Source organism: Cheilinus undulatus, linkage group 24 (genome assembly GCF_018320785.1).
Source record: "Cheilinus undulatus linkage group 24, ASM1832078v1, whole genome shotgun sequence".
In the NCBI taxonomy this organism is placed as follows: Eukaryota; Metazoa; Chordata; class Actinopteri; order Labriformes; family Labridae; genus Cheilinus; species Cheilinus undulatus.
In genome coordinates this window covers 6,861,453-6,880,548 of record NC_054888.1, presented here as the reverse complement: position 1 = coordinate 6,880,548, position 19,096 = coordinate 6,861,453, and the positions used below count along the sequence as shown (strand labels likewise).

Below are 19,096 nucleotides of genomic sequence, written 5' to 3'. Positions count from 1 at the left end.
TGAGGATAAAAAACTTGTTTGAGGTGTTCATCATGCTCAAAACTCACCAAAAATTGCCAAAAAATTCAACCCAAATACAACTTTTTTGTATTTGGTGGTTTGGTACATGTGCATTGCAAAATGGCCCCACAGGGGCCCCAAATGTCAGCTGGGATACTAAGTAAGAGCTATATGCATGAAAATTGGCACACATAAGTATCATGACCAGACAGTAAAAAAAGTCTCTTGAGACCATACTCTAAAATCTACAGGAAGTGAGCTATTAACAGTTAAAGGTCAAATTTTTGCATTTTTGCCCAAGGACAGGTTTTACATTTTTTCAAACTCCTTCGAGTGTTTTCTTCTGATTGACTCAGGAATTTTTCTGCTCATTCTAGACACGATGGAGATCCAAAACTGTTAAAAACACAAGTTTTCTCCATTTGGTGAGGCAGTTAGCAGAGCCCAAAATTCTGCTATTTTTATGAGTTTTTGGCAGTGGTCCAAGCACAATAGCTTTACATAACTCTTCAGTGTTTCTTTCAATCATCACCAAACTTCACAGGAATGATCATACATCAAACCTGAATACATTCATGCAGAAGTATTCTACATTTGATCATGGCACCCTATTCTGATCCGGCCCTCAACCCAGCTGAATGTGGATTAGATAGATTCGTTATAACGCCACTTATTGTAAGGCAGCAGAGCAAATCCTACAAAGCATTTATGTTAAATCCACATCATTCATAACCCTTGGCCTGACTGCATCTGCATACCAGTATCTTTATCTACCATAGTGGCCACCTAGTGGCAGTACTACCTACTATGCTATGCGTAAAATATCCTCATTATTTCATACATTCAATGACCGTCTTGTACCATTGTACCATACCCCTCTTGCTCCCCAAGTGTGCTGTGGTTGCAAGAAACCACGATCTAAGGGCCCTTTATGATGCTTTAAGGGCCCGAGCACTGACCTCTGACCCTTTTAAATCACACTTCTTTGCATTATTATTCTGGAAAAAGAAACTGTTAAGTTGGGGGCCTTGACATGCCCCAAAATTCACCAAAATTTACAGACGCATCCATCCTAGACAAAATTTACATTTTTTAATACTTTAGTGCATATCAAAAATGTCCTACTTTGAGGGCCCCCAACACCGTCTGAGCTAGCTGCATGAAAAGTGGTACACACATGTATCATATCTAGACAAACAAAAACAAATTTACTGTCTTTTAGAAATATCAACAGTAAGTGAGATAATGAAGGGTAAAGATCAAATTTTGGCTTTTATGGACAATTTACAGAACTCACTTTTAAACAAACTAGTCTGAAAGATTTCATCTGATTGACTCCAGATTTATTTTGCTGATTCTAGACAAGTTGGACATCTAAACTTATCAAAAGCTTGAGTTTTCACCAAAGGCCAGAGCCACAATCTAGCCCCAATTTTTGAACTTATTTTCCTCCTCCTGTATTACTTCAAACAATCAACCCCTACAGACCATTCAACTTAGGCTGATGATTTTTGGCCTGCATATGCATCATTACTAGACTTGCAAAAAAGCCTAATGGAACCACAAAAAATCCAAACAGGAAGTCCACCAGCTTCACCTCAATTTCTCCTGTTGTTTTTCAAATTTAAAGCATGTAAGTAATATATTTTTGGGACATTTTTAAGGAAACTGGTCATGAGCTTTAAGTAAAAATAGAACAGGAATTGTCCATCTGTTTATTTGGATCCCCATTAGCTCAAGCATCAGCTGAGGCAAAGAGCATGAAATAATTTTGGATTCTCCACCTGTATGCACCTGTTCCAGCATATGAGAGAAACAACATGCGTTTCTTCACATCCACGTGTGCCCCTCTGACCTGAAGAGAACGACGCAGCAGTTGACTCATTCTTTCCTTTCTCTATGACTCACACTCTCTGTCAGCATCTCAAGGTGTCCTGGCTTTTTTCCCGTGCTATCTCTGTCTCTCTCCGCTCATGCTCTTGTGTCCTCAAACTGGGACGATTGCTGCTCTGGATCTCATGATGAGGTCATAAAAATCCATACTGCCCTGCTTTATGTACATTTATGAGACCTCTGTGTTGTGTTACCATCTCTTGTAAGAAAACACGCCATCAATGTTCTGTTACTGCGCCCAGAGATCTGGAGCCCAGACGTTCCTTTGTGCAGGTCAGTGGGTAGGTAGGTGAATTGAAGATGAATGCATGTAATGGGGTCACAGGGGTTCAATGCTTTTAACGGCCTTTAGTGCATTAGCCTTCAAGGAAAACTGTGAACCCCCAAGAGCTAAAGACATAAAAACACTAACTCACCTTTGGTCCGGGCAGACCTTCTCCTATTGGTCCCCTCTCTCCTTGGACTCCCTGTGGCCCTTGAGGCCCCTGAGTGGAAAACAACAATGCGGATGACCACGGGAGAAACATAAAAAGTGACCTCTTTAATACGAGGCAGCACACCCAAACCCCTCTTTGAACAATGCTTATTCAATCATAGCTTAACAGCCATAGCTAGGCACAGCAGGTGTGTCAAACTAAAGGCTTTTCTGTAGAGTAACTCTTAGTATAGAGGTCTTTTATCATCTCTATTGTTAAGCATGTAGAAACAAAATACACATATGAGCATCCTACACCTAATAAAGCTAAAACATTAGCATGGCTGAGGCGTAAACTTTAAAATTTAAGCTTAATAAAATTTACTAACTACATTTGTGTGTTAAATACTCAAACATATACTGCATGCTAAGCTAACAGCTAGTTACCATGCTAGAAAGCCCATGACTTTCACATCACATGGCTTTATTGTTTACACATTTCTAATTCAAACTTCTTTGCTTCAGCTAGCAACAAGCTAGAGTAACCGTTGGACAAAATTTCTATTTCTCGCCATTTGACATGAAGTTGCTGTAGCTTTCTTATTAAACATCTGAGGCATGAACATTTACCAACTACGTGTGTTTGTTAACACAACCACATTTGTTGTTTGCATACAGCATGATGAGCTAACCGCTAGTTACAATACTCGAAAGCTCATGAGAGCCACATCACATGACCGTATCGTTTACAAATTTCCAGTTCAAGCTTGGTTGCTTAAGCTAGCAACAAGCTAGATAGTAGACAGCATTAGTGGTAGTATGGATACTTTGATTTTTACACCACTTGTTGACTAACAGTTTAGTATGACCAGTGCACTCTTGTATCCTGTTGAAGTAAAGCCTCAGTATTTTTCCACATTAATGACATGTTTTATGAAGGAGTCACTTCCTGTTAAATGACGAGAATTGACAGGAGGTCACTTTAACTCTTATATGAAACCTCTGAAGTTTACACATTTACTAATTACATTTTTTGTTAAATACTGAAACAGATAAAGCAAACTACATGCTAAGCTAATGGCTTGTTAACCTACTAGAAAACCTGTGATCATCACATCGCATTACTTTATTGTTCACATATTTCCATTTCAAGCTAGGTTGCTTAAGCTAGCAACAAGCTAGAGAAACTGTTGGACAGTGGTAGACACCACTTGCTGGCTAGTAGTTTAGTATGACCAGGGCGCTCCTGTTGACTGTTGAAGTAAAGCCTCAGTATTTCTCCACATTAATGACATGGTTCATTGTAGGAGAGAATTTCTATCTCTCGCCATTTGACAGGAAGTCACTGTTAGTCTCATATGAAACATCTGAGGAACATTCACTCACTACATTTGTATGCTAAGAACAACAAACTACATGCTAAGCTAACAGCTAGAAAGCTCACCACGTTACCTGACTTCATTATTCACATATTTCTGTTTCAAGCTTTGTTGCTTAAGCTAGTAAAAAGCTAGAGCAACTGTTGGACAGCAGTAATTTAGTAACAATAACCAAACATTTGCTATTAATACAGCTACATTTTTATTTAAGTGTGATTAAACAACATTCAAAACATATTATAGTATGTACACTTCGATTTTTTACACCACTTGTTTGCTAGTGGTTTAGCACGGCCAGTGTGACCCTGTTTCATTCAGAATGTACTATGTACTCAGTATGCTGTCACATTTAGTATAAATATGGGGAAATATGTGATTTTAGACACAGCCATACAATTTGTGGAAATATTAGCATGCATATAAAGCTAGAACCTACATGTAGCAATCTACACTTTCCATTATTTAGCTAAGGTTTCGGAGGTGTAGAAATTAATTTTGTAACTTCAGCACCTGGCCAATTTTTCCTCATTAAATGTGAATTAGTATTTTGGGTTTAGCCAAAAAGACCAGCCTCAAGTGGACACAAGTGAAACTGCATTTAATGCATTTTCAACACCAGAAGTGCAGCTAGGTTTTGACGCTCGGTTCTCTAATATCTTGCTGATATTGGCCTTTTAATCACAACAATAACACAAGATGAAATTCACTATTGTTCTATAGCAACATCTAATCATGGGAGTTGTAGTTTTTATCATTAAATAACTGTGGTTGCTGGTTAAAATCTATCTAATGTAACTCAAACAGAGGTCATAATCCTGGATGAGTTCATGTGTAGGAGTTGAAGACAATGTAGATGATGTAGCATATTTATGACTGGCTACTTGTATGATTGAAAGATAGCTCCAGGAACTATTCTTTCATCTTCCTCCTACCTATAATCCTGCATTATGAATTTATCACCTTATTGGCTACTGAAAGCCTAAAATGTGGAACCAAACTGCAAAAGCCCAAACAAATAACATTAGGGAGAGGCTTAAAGTGATGTGAAAACAAAAAGGTGCAAAAGCCAAAAACAACTGCAACATTGCAAATAAGACATTTTTGCAACTGTTTTGACGTATATGTGTTTTTTTACTTAAAAGTGCAGTTTTTGCAGTGTTCTTCTTTCTATTTGCGGCATTTTTCAGTACATTGTCATTGTATTAATTTATATTTTGCAGCAGGTCTTATCTCAGTTACCACAGTAGACTACAGCTAGTGTTGGTTGTGGGTTTTTTTTTAATAGTAAATAAAAATAAGCAGCTAATGAACAGAAATGAGTGGCTGTCTTTGTTTACTTCTCCCTGGCATGAAGGACCCACTGTTTCAGAAATAAGACTGAACTTTGATGCTCAATCTGCCGCGTCCCTCTTATTTTTATCTGCTTATGCTGCGTGCTAAGTCTTGACAGGTGTAAAGACGGCAGCTTGGGCTGAGTGAATGGTCAATTAGCGCCCCACTGCCACCACCTGTGGCCTCGGTGTGAGCTGTGTTGCTTGTTACCCACCGGCGGTCCTGACTCGCCAATTCCTGGAGGACCAGGAGGCCCTGGCTGGCCCTGGAAACCAGGATCACCCTGAAATATGAGAGAGAGATAGAGTGATGAGAGTGCACAAGCAGAATGAGTGACGGATGCTTGCATGACTTCATGTTTCCAAAACAATAGGGTTTAACCTTAGGTCCCGCAAGACCGATCCCTGTTTCCCCTTGGATTCCAGGTGGGCCAGGAAGTCCCCTTTCGCCCTATAAAAGAAGGGTAGCGACAGACATGTTGGTAGAAACACATGGATGCATGGACAAAAGCTTTGATTCCTTGGGCGAAGTCTTCATTTGGGAGTGACTGGACGTAGACTTTCAACCTAAAGTTGCTAAATGTTCATTCCTCCAGCTTCACACTTAAACACATAGCTTCTGCTTACCCTAAAATTTAGGGTTTTTAAAAGGGGGTTTGGGCTTGTACTACAGGGTTCTTCCATTCCTTTAGTCAAGACTTTATTGGTAAAGAATGCAATTATTCACAGCAAAGCTGTAAATCAAGGCGGTAGTGTGCAGCAGGAGGGCATTCGAGGGGCGTGAAGAGGGCGTGGAAATGTTAGTAGGTGCATACCGGCACTTTCCCCCCTCCTTTCCCCTGCCCTTTCAGGCAAGTTGGGGCAGCGTTTAAAGCCAGACATTAGTCTGCCATTCAGGTGATATAGGATGACAGCCAGACAATCAACATGAACATTCTTCCAAAATAATTAAGGAGGGAACACTTGGCGGGGAGTGAAGGCTTATAGCAGAATTGGCAGCTATAACATGAGAAGTGGGGGGTTAAGAAGTAGGAACAGACAAATAGTTTGACAAGGTAATAACAGATGAGCTACTTCAGGGGGGTTTCAGATGTTCCACTGGTGATGGTTCATAACTCACAAATAAGCCACTTCACATGACCAGTGTGATCAGATTGTAGGGCTACTTGACATTTCGGATGTTATTTACGTCCGTGATGAATTGATTTAATTCAAACGTATTTTAAATGTCGACTTCGTGAGTGTATGCTGAGAAGTCGACCCACTTCTCTCTGTGTCCATTTTTCACATCTGCCACTCTGCAGGTAAAGGCGTTATTCATTACAATGGTTCTGATGAAGCCGCTGACATGGACCCCCCTTTAATTCACGTATGGAAAGAGGCGTAATTCAAACCAGACTGGGAAAAAAATTTACATTTCCCCCAACAGCAAAGCCCTGTATCCTTCAGATGTGCCCCTGGTTTTGGATAAGGCCAGTCTTTGGTGCAAAGTGAATTCATTTAGATATAAAGAAGGACACATCAGAGAGAGGACAAACATCGATTTACTGCTTCTTCGTAATTTGGTTACAAAGAATTTCAGGTCAAAAGTGAGGGATACTTACTTTTTTACCCATGACACCTTCAGAACCGACATCACCAGGAGGTCCAGGTAAACCCTGAAGCAAAAAAATGTTTAAACGTCAGCTATATATCAGGTAGTGGAAATTAGTAGTTAAACAGTTTTCAATGTGACATTTATTTCTTCAGTACAACTATTACCCTATAACACTTACCCTCTCCACATAATAAAACACGAAACAAGGCTCAACCAGCCACTGGATGGCTAAAGTCACAGTTGTTGATGCTTGGCTAATAAAAAAGAAACGCATTGTTCCAGACCAGACAGCTACTGGGGAAAACAAAGTTGTTGGGTCGCGATCACTTGAACCTTGTTTGAAAACCTTGTTTTGCTTTATAAAGTAAGCTAACAAATCAGTTAGCTAACCACAGTCCACCCAAAAAGTCATCATAGTTTACCAACATCACTTAAGCAGCAAATGCTAGCATGCTTAACACATTATTTTGTTTTTGGTCAAAAGTAGGACTACAAAAAAGTCCACATCCTCTAATGCTATAAAGTCCACTGTATCAAGACTAAGAAGCTAATGCTACTAAATTGCAGTTCAGGCTAACACTGGTGGGGAAAAACACTTAAATGTCAGTTTCAAATTAGCAGTTAGTACACTTTCTTGAGTATTAGACACCCTGAACATGACATACAGCAATCTCTCAAATTAGCTAGCTAACCACAATCCACAAAAATAGTCATAGTGTAACTACCTTAGCTAAGCAGCAAATGTTAGCATATCCACCTTACTAGCTTGCCGCAGTAGTCCTAACCTGAAGTGACTCAAGCTGTTGCTAACATGAAGCTTTCTACATTATTTTGTTTGGTTAAAAGTAAGATTACAAAAAAGTCTACCCCCTCTAAAGTCTACAGTGTCAAGGCTTTGAAGCTAATGCTACTAAACTGCAGTCCGCTCTAACTATGGACAAACAAGAGTTAGAAGTTAGTCTGTTAGCTCGATGCTAACTTACAATGGAAATAACTGTTAGCTGGCTAACAGAATAGCATTAAATGTTTTTCTTTTAACTACTAGATTCACCATTTGGACAACGGTCAGTTGTAACAAACAAGCTAGTTAACAAATCTGCAGTTAGCTTACTGTCTTTAGCTTTTTCAGAGTAACAGGTGGCTAGCTTGCTAGCCACCTGCAACTTATCAACCCTGGTACCGTCGGTATGTTTTTTAAAGACACTTGCTGTTAACTTTTTCAAAGTAAAATATGCCATCTTCATCATTATTGTGAAATGTTGATCATCAGTGGAAACCTTGTATCTCCATTTTTCATGAATTTTTTCTTTTTTAAAATATAAATCAGCATCCTTGCTCCACATGTTGGTTTTCCCCATTTTAAACCAATGAAAAGTATTAAAAGACTGCTCTAAACCCTGTAGCTCCATTGGATTTATCAAACCTGAACTCCCGTAGTAATTTCTGCTGGTGCAAAACCCCCAAAATAAAGGTGCCACAGACCCCCTCTGAACCTGAAGGTGGTTGAACACAGCCATGCACATTCAAGAATAGTAACGTGCAGACAAGGCGGCACATGAGGGGGAAAAATGGGAGATTTTCTGGGGTCCAGTCAAACTGGGGTCCAGCAAAATCATGGTCCGTTGTAAATCTGAACTGTGGTATTTTATAACCTGAAAAATAACCACTCTAATCAAAGAAAAACATTTTAATTCATTTGTGTAGTAAGTAGCCCTCTTAAAAATGTAAATCCTTTTGTTAGAAAAAGAATTTAAAAACATTGGAAATAGCTTAAATGGGTTAATTAATGGCAAAAATGGTGAGAAAGGTGATGAAATTAGATTTTAAAAGTAGCAGAAATGGTTTAGAAGTGCCAGAAATTAGATAAATGTAGCAAAAATGAGTTAAAGTGGCAAAAATGGGCATATTTAAAAGTGGCTGCAATGGTGTTAAAGTAGCAAAAACTTGGTGAAATTGGATGAAAAATGATATAAACTGGCAAAAAAAGGGTTAGCTGAGGCAGAAATAGTCAGAAACTGGCAAAAAGGGCGTATCAAAATGTAAAATGTTGCTTATAAATTGGTAAAAGGGATTAATAGTGGCAGTAATTTGTACACAGAGCCAACAATAGGCAGAAAGTTGCAAGATCTGGTTTAGAAGTGGCAAAGACAGGCAGAAAAAAAGTGGTGAAAATGGTTTAAAATGGACAAAATGGGTTTTAAGTTGCAAAAATGTGTTAAAAATAGGCAAAACTGGTGGGAAAAAGTGATGAAAACAGGTGAAAATTTGGCAAAATTGGTATAAAGTAGCAACAATGTAAATAAAAATGTGCTTGGTTTTTAAAGGCATCTGGAGACCTCCTCTCAGTCTCTTGCAACCCCAAATGGCGTCCTGACCCCAACATTGAGAATCCCTGCTGTATTTAATTGTAAAAGAATGGTCAATTTTACCTGAATTCCACGATTTCCTCGAGGACCAACCTCTCCCTCAGGACCCTAGAAAAGAGGAGTTGAATAATTTACATTGGTTAAATTGACATTCAGTGATAGCAAGAAGAAACTATTAGATCTATTTGCCATACAAGGAAGCAAAAATATATTTATAAAAGTCAGTCCACTCTTTCTAAAAACAGTGACTGGCTTCCTGATGTAAAACCACCCTAAAATAAGTTTAAAAACACTAAAGCGATACATACTCTGTCTCCCTTGATTCCTGGTGTGCCACACTCGCCTCTCTCTCCCTGTAAGAGAACATAAACTGTTTAGTACAGTCATAAGCAGGCTGCATTATGCATCATTTCAGACTTATGATGAAATTTCATGGCTTTAGTATAATCACAAATCTAAGATGGAACAATTTATCATGGAATTAGTTCTAATATCCCAGCAGAGAGCTGGTTTATGTATTTAAAAATCTAAGAGAAAAAAAAGTGTAGTAACTAGAGAAGTTGCAGACAGGCCTGACATTAAACCCAGATGAAAAAGTAGATCACAATGCCTTTATATTCCTGAAGCCTTCACTCTGTATGGTCTGGCTTTCAAGGCACTTTATCAAGGCTGGAAAACATAACTCTCAGGTCTCGCTCGCCGTTGTAGATTTTCCATGAGCATGGGAATCTGATACTTTGAAAAGCCATGTGGGCATATTGAAGCCATACATTACCTTCTCTCCTTTGTATCCTGATTTTCCCTGTGTGGATAAAAAAAGTCATGTTAGGCTGACAGGACATAAGCAAAACCATCCAAAGACTAGTCTCTTAAGGACTAAATGTAAAGAAACTGAACAAGTTTTCTACTCATTTGGTATTCTTAACTCACCTCTGCTCCCTCTCTGCCAGGAAGTCCACTGAGCCCACTCTCACCCTTTGGGAAAAGAGGAGTATCAGATTTACCAACAGCATTTTAACTCTCTCTTGCAATATCTTCACATAGCATGGTTTTATTATGAGCTAAAAGTTGACAGCACCTTCTGTCCTTTTGCCCCGGGGCTTCCATCTTCTCCAGGCCGACCCTTCTTGCCCTGTAGAGAAAGTTATTGGACGAAAAAAAAGGGCAACAGTTTAAAGATTTGGCAACTGTGGGCTGTCTTTGAGATCAAGGCAAGAGCAAGATAACATTTCTTATAGCTTCAGGGATGTTTGATATGATCAGATTTTATATAATCTGTTACGAGGAAAAAGTATTCAGCAACCATTAAATCATTCTTTTTCAATAAAGTAAAGTGCAGATAGAGTTGCATTGGTTCCAAATATGCTATAGCTGGAGTAAACAGACTCTACACTTCATACTTAAAGCACAGAACGTTTGGGTGATGAGGCTTTTAATTACTAATAAACGTGACTGTGATTGTCAGCTTTAAATGATATTGTTAGAAAGTGGAAGCGTTTAGGAACAACAGCAACTCAGCCACAAAGTGGAAGACCATGTAGAATCACAGAGCGGGGTCAACGACTGCTCAGGCTAAAATTTGCCAACGCTCTGCTGATTCCTTAACGGAAGAGTCCTGAACTTCCTGGCATTAATGTAAGCACAAAAACTGTGCAATTGAATGGGTTTCCATGGCTGAGCAGCTACATACAAGCCTCACGTCACCAGGTCCAATGCCAAGTATTGGATGGAGTGGTGTAAAGCACATCGACACTGGAATGTGGAGTGCTGGAACGTGTTCTGTTGAATGACTGATCATGCTTCTCTGTTTGGCCGTCAGATGAGTGAGTCTGAGTTTGGAGGATGCTGGTAAAATGCTAGAGGCCTGAATGCACAGTGCAACCACAAGGGCAGCCAGGATAAAAATTTGGGGTAAAAGAAAAAGTTTTGGAGTGCTTGCTTCACAGTCTTCTCTGTTTCTGGTCCATTTCCGTGGCAGTCTTACAATGCCACTTACATGCCTGGAATATAAACTATGGCATTTTCGGCTGTTTTGAATGGTTTCGTGCTTTCGTGGACATTTCTTGAAATGATCTGGTGTTTACAAATTTCAAAACTAAACAAATTGTTTTCGTCTCCGTGTGGACGAAGCTTGAGCCAGGTCTTCTCGTCCAACGTTAGTGCCCGACCTGAAAAATGTTCTACAGAATGGATGGGCACAAATTCCCCCCAAAACACTCTAAAATCTTGTGGAAAGCCTTCCACGAGGAGTTGGCTGCATAGGGGGGCCAACTCATGGTCAGGCCGCTGAATACTTTTGTCCTTATAGTGTATCTATCAGTATTAATGGTGCCCTCATAGATGTGCAAGTTACCCAAGTCACCCAACTAATACACCCCAACACCATCATAGATGCTGGCATTTGAACTTTGCATTGTTAACACTTTGGATGGTGCTTTTCATTTTTAACCCAAAGGACATATCGACCATTATTTCCCAGAACAATTGTACACATGGCCTCATTAGTCCGGACCGGGCCCAGAGAGGTTGGCAAAGCTTCTAGATATCTTTTATACCTGGCTTTCACCTTGCATGGGTTCTTTTGGTGGTATTATGAACTGGAGATGGTTAACTCTACATTCTTTGCGGTTGCACATTGACAAACGTTGATGCCCAATCATGGTGCTATCACCTGTTACCAATTAACCTACTAACATGGAATTTTCCAGGTACTTTTGATAATTCCACAACTTTCCCAGTCTTTTCTTCCCCTGTCACATGTTACAAGCATCAAATTCAGGTTTTGTTTGAGGTTATTTTGAAGTTAAAATATCTTGTCTTTGGTTTGTATTCAGCTAAATATAGGTTTCAAATTCATTTTTTTTTTTGGACATGGTTTCCCATTTTTTTGTCACATGTTACAGGCATCAAATTCAGATTTTATCTGAGGTTATCGTTTTGAAGTTTAAATATCTTATCTTTGGTTTGTATTCAACTAAATATAGGTTTTAAATTCTGGTTTTTTGGAAACAGTGTCCCAACTATTTTGGGAGTTAGAGTTTTCACATTATACTGAGGTAAAGCTAGGTAATTTTATTGGCTTAAAATGGACAAATATGGTTTGACAAGGCATGTTTTTTTGCCAACTAACAGCTAGCAACATGCTAACATGTAGCAAAATCGACAATACCTGAGAACATGGAATTTTCCAGGTACTTTTGAGAATTCCACAACTTTCCCAGTCTTTTCTTGCCCACATCCCAACCTTTTTTTCATGTGACAAGAACCAAATTAGGTTTTGTTGAAGGTTATCGGTTTGAAGTTTCAAAATGTTGTCTTTGGTTTGTATTCAACTAAATATAGCTTTCAACTTTAGGTTTCTTTGGACACAGTGTCCCAGCTTTTTTGGGGATTGGAGTTTTTACATTAGACTGAGGTAAGCCAGGTAATTGTATTGGCTTAAAATGGACAAACATGGTTTGACAAGGCATGTTTTTTGCCAGCTAGCAGCTTGCAACATGCTAACATGTAGCAAAAATCGACCATACTCAAGAACATTTTAGCTTTTTATTTTGGGTTTGTAGACATTAAGTGGTTGGGAAACACTTATTTTAAGCATATAAAGGGTTTAAGTCCAAATGTTAATATTTTTCTTAACACTGAAAGCATTTTAGCACTTTTCTGATAATTCAGCATTAGGATTATCTGGAGATACAAGACTGCTTTTGACATGATAATGTTTTAGTTTGGGTAATTTTTGAGAGATTGTGGTAAAATAAGTCTTTAAAATGTAGAAACAAGTGAGATAAGAAGATTTGTATGCCCACTTAGGGCTTCTAGACATACAGTATGAATGTATTTCTCATATTATAAAATTCCTCCAAGTTAAGTGAAGATTTTCCCTCCTGATGTAGTTGCTTAAACACACTGATTAGGTGTAAACTGGTCTTTTGCTCTGCACTGTTCTCCCCTTATAAACTGCCTTAAACTCCCTAAAACATAGCTTTACAGCTCTTTTATGCTCCACTGAAAAATCATGTTTGAAGTTCATGCTGGACAAAGTCCAGTGGGTCTGGGAGCAGATGAGTCACAGAGAATTTTGAGTCGTCTGCATGTGTGAGAGGACATAACCAACAACCGCCTGTCTGGCTCTTCTCTTTGTTTTCATGCCTGCGTGTTGTCGTCTGCGAACCTTCTTATCTTTTGCTATTTTCTTGCCTGTATCTCCACACGCCGCTTCCTTCAGCCGCCGCCGTGATGTGAAACAGCTTTTGTTTGGAGCGTTAGGTTTAAGGGGGTAATTACTCTGTTCTCATCCTGTTAAAATACATCAAAGCGAAGCCACTACGCCTAATTGTGGTTGACCTTCTCTGTGTAATGAGAGGCGTGCTCATATCACGACATGGCTGTGGCAGGCCAAACAGTCGAGCATATATCATCTCATACACTGGAGAGGAATCCTTAGACAATACAATGTGGCTGGGATCTTTTGACAGATGTGATTTTTCTGTTTTCCCATGTAAATACATGTAGCCTATAGGTCTGTTCCCAATAAACAAGAGGAATGTGAGGCATTTGCTGTACTGTCACTGCTGCAGGGAAGCAGAGCATCTCAAAACCACCCGATTTACTAAAACCCACCAAAACCCTGCAATTATGTAGCCTGTTAGCATCAAGGGTCTCTTTGTCAGCTGTGCTGTCCTCCCTGGCACTTCAAAGACGCTGGTTTAGGAGTAATTGTCTTTAAGGGGCAGCAGAAGAATACATGTGGTTTTTGAAAATATACATCTGAATCTTTGGTATGTTACAAAGGAGTTCCAGAGAGGAACACTGAATTTTTAATGACGTATTACACATAAAAAAAATACTGCAAGTAAATAACCATAAAACCATGCAACCTGATTTAGTTAAAGCCTATAGGCAGAACTACTGTCCTTGACCCAGAATACATTCACAGAGAATTGACTGATTTATTGATTGGAGCATACAAAGCCTGATTAACCATGAGGGCAACTGCCTAGGGTTCAAGATCTGTTGAGGGCCAAGGATCGTAGGTGCCCTGTCTGCCCTGTCTCTAGCTGTTCCAACTGTGCCGTTTCTGGCTGGCATACCCCTCCTCATTAGTCATCTGACCTGGGACCAGTCAACGATAAAGGCCAATCAACTTGCTCATAGTACTGCAATATATCACAATATATTGTATCAGCACCCCTGTATCATGATACGTATCATACCTTGCCAATACACAGCCCAAGTAATGGCTAGCTAAACTATTTCTTCACCTTAACAGCTAATGTTAGCCATGCTAATGTTAGCAACTTAGAGAGATTCCCCCAGTAGCAGCTTACTGGTTCTGCAATGGGACAGTGGAGGGAAACTGTGGGTCGTCACTGTCACTGACTGGCCTGTATGCTGTTCTGTGGTTCTAGGCTGAATCTGCGTTGGTGAGTTTGCAGGGGGGCAGAGATCCAGACTTGCTACCCAGGGGCACAGGATCATATTAATCCAGCCCTGGAAGTATGTATTACTACGCTATGGTGGGTGGCAAGCTATTTACTAAGGAATTTATTCTGGTTATCATACTAGCAAACTAGCAAGTAGCTAACAGGTTGTATGATAACAGCTATGCATATTTTGTACTTACTCTTTGCTTTACTTTTGGTACTAATGCAGTTCATGCTATCTCTCTAGCTTATGGTACTATTTGACAAAAGTTCAGTTTGGTTTGGTACTGTATGTTATAGTTGGGAAAGGTACTGAAATAACTAATCCATACTGTCCTTCTTTTTTTTTTGGCACTCTTCTATAGGGGTACCAAGTTTACCCATCTAACCCTAAAGGGTGGTGCTAATTACAGGGAAGTCTGTTGATTAGCCAAAAGAATTGCCACATCCTATATGATATGGTAAGAGATAAACAAAAATGTGCCCCATGCCAGTGAATGTCCTCACATTCTTCAAATTTGATTGGCTACTCTGTATGATTTTATGCTATTATGTAGCTGACGCATCTATGGCACTCTGGGTTGCATACTTACTACCAAGTATGTAAGGTTGGTGGTGGAAATGGAAGAAAGATCAGGATTTACCATATTGAACATTATCCAACTGTCCAATTCAGACCCTGTGGAACAAGCGTAGAACACCTTCTTCTGCTTGACAGTGCTAACAAGTTAGCAAGCTGGTTGTATATCCAACAATGAAGTTGTGGACAGCTAGATTTATTTTGTTTACACTCCGCTCTTTGCTTACAGTACAACTGAGATAAACGCCATGCTTCTAGCTTAAGGCGTAAAAGTAGACGACAGCAGGACTAGTGCTATCCTTAGCATTCCCTGTGGGTCGACTTCCAGGTCCAAGCCCAGCAGAGAGACTGTGGGTCCTGTTTAGATGCCTTGTCTAATCTAAGTCTGATTGAGGCTTTTACATTTATAAGAAAATGTATCTCCACCTGTATTATCAAGATGTGTAAATCCAACTTCAAGACATTTGGTTTTGTATGACTTTAGTTGGGCTAACATGTAAACACACATTTGAAAAGTCCAGATTTAGTCAGACTACCACAATAATTCAACTTTTTCAGAGTATGTAAACTTTCGAAATACTCCAAGAGCTACATTTAGTTAGCTTTGTCATATAGCTAGTTAATTAAAACCCCTAAATATAAATTTAGCTTAACCATATAAGACTCATAAAGCTAAATCACATTGTACATTGTGTAATGGAAATTTGGCACTCACAAATACACTTCGTGTTTTTTGAGGGCTTTAGCTTCATACCTGGCTAGTATGTTATCATTGACTGTTAGCTTGAATTAATATTCAGTGTCAGTGTTATTAACCCATGTATTAACTAGCTCCTGTTGACTAAACATCATCAATGTTTTGTTTATCAAAGATCCTTTACTTAGCTTGCTACCTCAGTTAACAATCTTGCTTAGCTTCTCAGCTAGCGAATAAGGTATCTTAAGCAGCTTAAATTACCTTATTTTGAAAAAAAAAGTTGTAATTTGTATTTGTTTGTTGTTGGTTTTATTGTGGAAGCAAAATTGTTGATTTAGAGCGGCTTTGACATTCAGTGTAAAACGATGGATACTTCATGACGTAGCAGATACTGTACTGTTAGCATGCTAGCAAACATTAGCATCCGCTAGCTAACATGTTATTGGCAACAGCAGAACATTTTAATCAATTGAAAGGTAAAATAAGTTTGTTTTATTAAAGCTAATGTTAACATAAAAATACAAGTTATATGAATTCATTAGTGAGTTAAAATAGACGTCAGATTCTGATTTTAATCAGTTAGCAACCGTTTGAAGCAGTAAAAGAAGTGGAAGATGTGAACAAGGGCAGTTAAACTCTTGTCACTTCCTGTTAGTACAAAACTGGCAGTGTGCGATTTGAGACAATACTAACCTGCTGTGATTAAATGCTCCTTACAACATTTAAATGTACTTTAATACTAACAGAAGTTTACAATTTGGGACGCACTAATTATCTAAGTTTTAGCTAACACGTGCTAACAGGCTAAATTTGGCTAAATCAACTGTCAAGGTTCCCTGTTTTGAGGCAGGAACTGTTGCCTATTTGACAAGGAGGCAATAACATTGCTGGTTAAATTTTTAAACTGAACTTTCAAAAAGGAAAAAGTCTACAATAAGTTGTTTAATTCTTTTAAAAACAAATAATCTTAAGCTAATTCTTCAGCATTTTCAGGCCATAGAGGATGGGAAATACTTACAGCAGGGCCAATGGGTCCTCTCTCACCCTTGTCACACGCACATTTGCTCAGGGACAGGGGACACTTCAAACATAGAGGAACAACAGTCAGACAGGCCATACAGGGTCATAAAGAAATGTGTGGCAAGGCTGCAGTCTGGAGACTTACCCCTTCATCCGCCAGCGCCGTCTGTGAAGTAAGAAAGACAAAAATGTCAGGATGTTGTCAAATTTGCTCCATATGGTTCCCTTCATAACACCAGCAGACATTTATGGACAGAGATCTAAAGAGCAAATCTTTAGCTGTGAGCCAAAATTCAAAAAGCTGAGCTAAGCTTTAAATTCTGGTCCCAAGGTTACATTGTAGGATAAGAGCTGAAGAGACACCTGCGACTCAAACATCCAATTAAAAGTGCTCACTGCTGGTCTGGGTCCAGTTTGTGAAATAGCCTTCAATCATCTCCACCTGATTCTCTGAGTGGACGGACATCCTCCACTTCCTCCTGTAACAGACACTTCTAGCCATAACCCTAACAGCCCCTCCACCCCCGGGTTTCTTTTCTCTTCAAAGCTGACCACATTCTCTCCACAAAGGAGAATGGTGGAGATTCCCCACAGACTAAACACAAACCACATGCGCTGATCAGTAAAATAGCCTGGCTAAGCCTTCGAGTGATGTTTCTGAAGTTGAGAGGGGGGTCCTCGGGGGAAGGGGTGGATGCGGCGTAAAGCTGGGACAAAAGATGCAAGGCAGTTCTTCAGCTAGAACAAGACATGGGCTAATAAATAATGTTATATGTTGAAAGCTTTGGCTACATATCTGGCAAGCTAAGAGCCTTGGCTGTGAGCTTATTATTAATCAAGCATCAGTGGAAAAAGCAACCACTGTTAGCCATGTTAGCTTCCTAAATTTAGCTACAGGCTACTGTTTTAGTTTTTATAGAATAGTGTCTTTTTTCTAAGTAGCATAAAAAAATGCTTAACAATTTACCAAAACTAATTTCAACTAAGCAAGGAATTAGCAAGTAAGTATGCTAGCTAGAACAGCCTTGCTTAGCTAAATAACTTCAAGGAGATGCAGTTTCTTTGTACTTTTTGCGACTGACCTTCTTTTCAACAGGAGCTACATAAAGAGTTAACAGATTTTGACATCGCTGTTGCTACAGCTTGCTCTACAAACTTACTTCATAAGCTCGTATTAATGGATACAGCTGGCTAGCTAACTTGGCTGTTAGCTTACATCATTACTCAATAATCTAAAATGTAAAGAGACTGTTTTAGCTAGCTAGCATTAGCTTGATACCCTATTCATATCTACTTAAAACTCCACAGTTATTTACCAATGCTCTCAATTCGGCTAAGCTAGTTAGTAGGTTATTAAGATAGCAGTTAGCACACTAGAATGCTAGCATGCTAGAACAGCTTTGTATAAATCCAGGGAGAAGCTAGTATCCTTTTTGTTTTTCATCTTCTTTTCAGCAGAAACTAGACAAGAAGTAAAGAGAATTTTGACATCATTATGCTAAAGCTAACTCTACTTACTTATTCACTAAGCCTAGTCTAATTAATGGATATATCTAGCTAGCTAACAGGCTTGAATAGGCTTAGCTTACAGCATTACTCAGCACAAAAGTTCAGAGACTGTTTCAGCCATGTTTGCTAACTAGAACTGAGAGACTGCCTTTTGTATCCACTAAGGCAGTGGTTCTCAACTGGAGGGTTTGGACCCAAAAGCTGGTCACCGAGCTCTTTACATGGGCCATGAAAATAAGCTTGGAAAAATGGTGTGAAAAGTCTTTGTTGTACCGTAGCCCTGAGCAAACATTTATCCATATGTTTTGTTTAAGTCCATAGATATTTACCCAAGCTCTCAATTCAGCCCTGCTAGCTAGTAAATAGTTAGTAAGAAGGTAGCTATGCTAACTGTAGAGCAGCCTGGTCTAGCTAAATAAATAAAATGAATTATGCTAGTATGTAAGTCTTTTTAACTTTTTGAGGGTTTAAGTTGTTTCAACAGAAATCAAAAAAGCAAGAAAGATTTTGGACTGTGTAGATGCTAAAAGCTAGCTGTACAAAATTACTTGGTGAGAGCTTATCCTGGCTGTTAGTTTACAGCATTACTCAGCATAAAGCGAAGAGACTGTTTCAGCCATGCTAGCTAGCTAGCATTAGCTAGAGAGTGCCGGATGTTTTATATTTTTTCAATAAGTGGTCGGTCACAACTCAAAAGGGTTAATAGGGTGTCAGTTTGGCTAAGCAGGTGGCCGTATGCTAAAGCTATGTTCTCAATGCACTGATTGCGGGTTGAGTGGCTGAAAATTTCAATTCTTGACCAGAACAGTTGTGAACCACTGTTTGAATGCAGTACTATATCACTATCCAAGCATGGAATCTCACCTAGCTACCAGGTATAGTATAA

General features: G+C 39.2%; 1 protein-coding gene across 1 annotated transcript in view; it reads right to left on the bottom strand.

Annotated features, from left to right (window-relative positions):
- Positions 1–19,096, bottom strand: part of LOC121506386 (collagen alpha-1(XXVIII) chain-like) — a 54,621-nt gene that overhangs the window by 29,508 nt on the left and 6,017 nt on the right. Inside the window, exons 3-13 of the mRNA XM_041782173.1 lie at positions 16,847–16,867; positions 16,700–16,762; positions 10,060–10,113; positions 9,912–9,956; positions 9,757–9,783; positions 9,290–9,334; positions 9,045–9,089; positions 6,623–6,676; positions 5,401–5,469; positions 5,234–5,302; positions 2,310–2,378 (exon numbers count right to left, since the gene is read on the bottom strand). Coding sequence (XP_041638107.1) covers positions 2,310–2,378; positions 5,234–5,302; positions 5,401–5,469; positions 6,623–6,676; positions 9,045–9,089; positions 9,290–9,334; positions 9,757–9,783; positions 9,912–9,956; positions 10,060–10,113; positions 16,700–16,762; positions 16,847–16,867 — 561 coding nt within the window. The remainder of the gene's footprint in view (positions 1–2,309; positions 2,379–5,233; positions 5,303–5,400; positions 5,470–6,622; positions 6,677–9,044; positions 9,090–9,289; positions 9,335–9,756; positions 9,784–9,911; positions 9,957–10,059; positions 10,114–16,699; positions 16,763–16,846; positions 16,868–19,096) is intronic.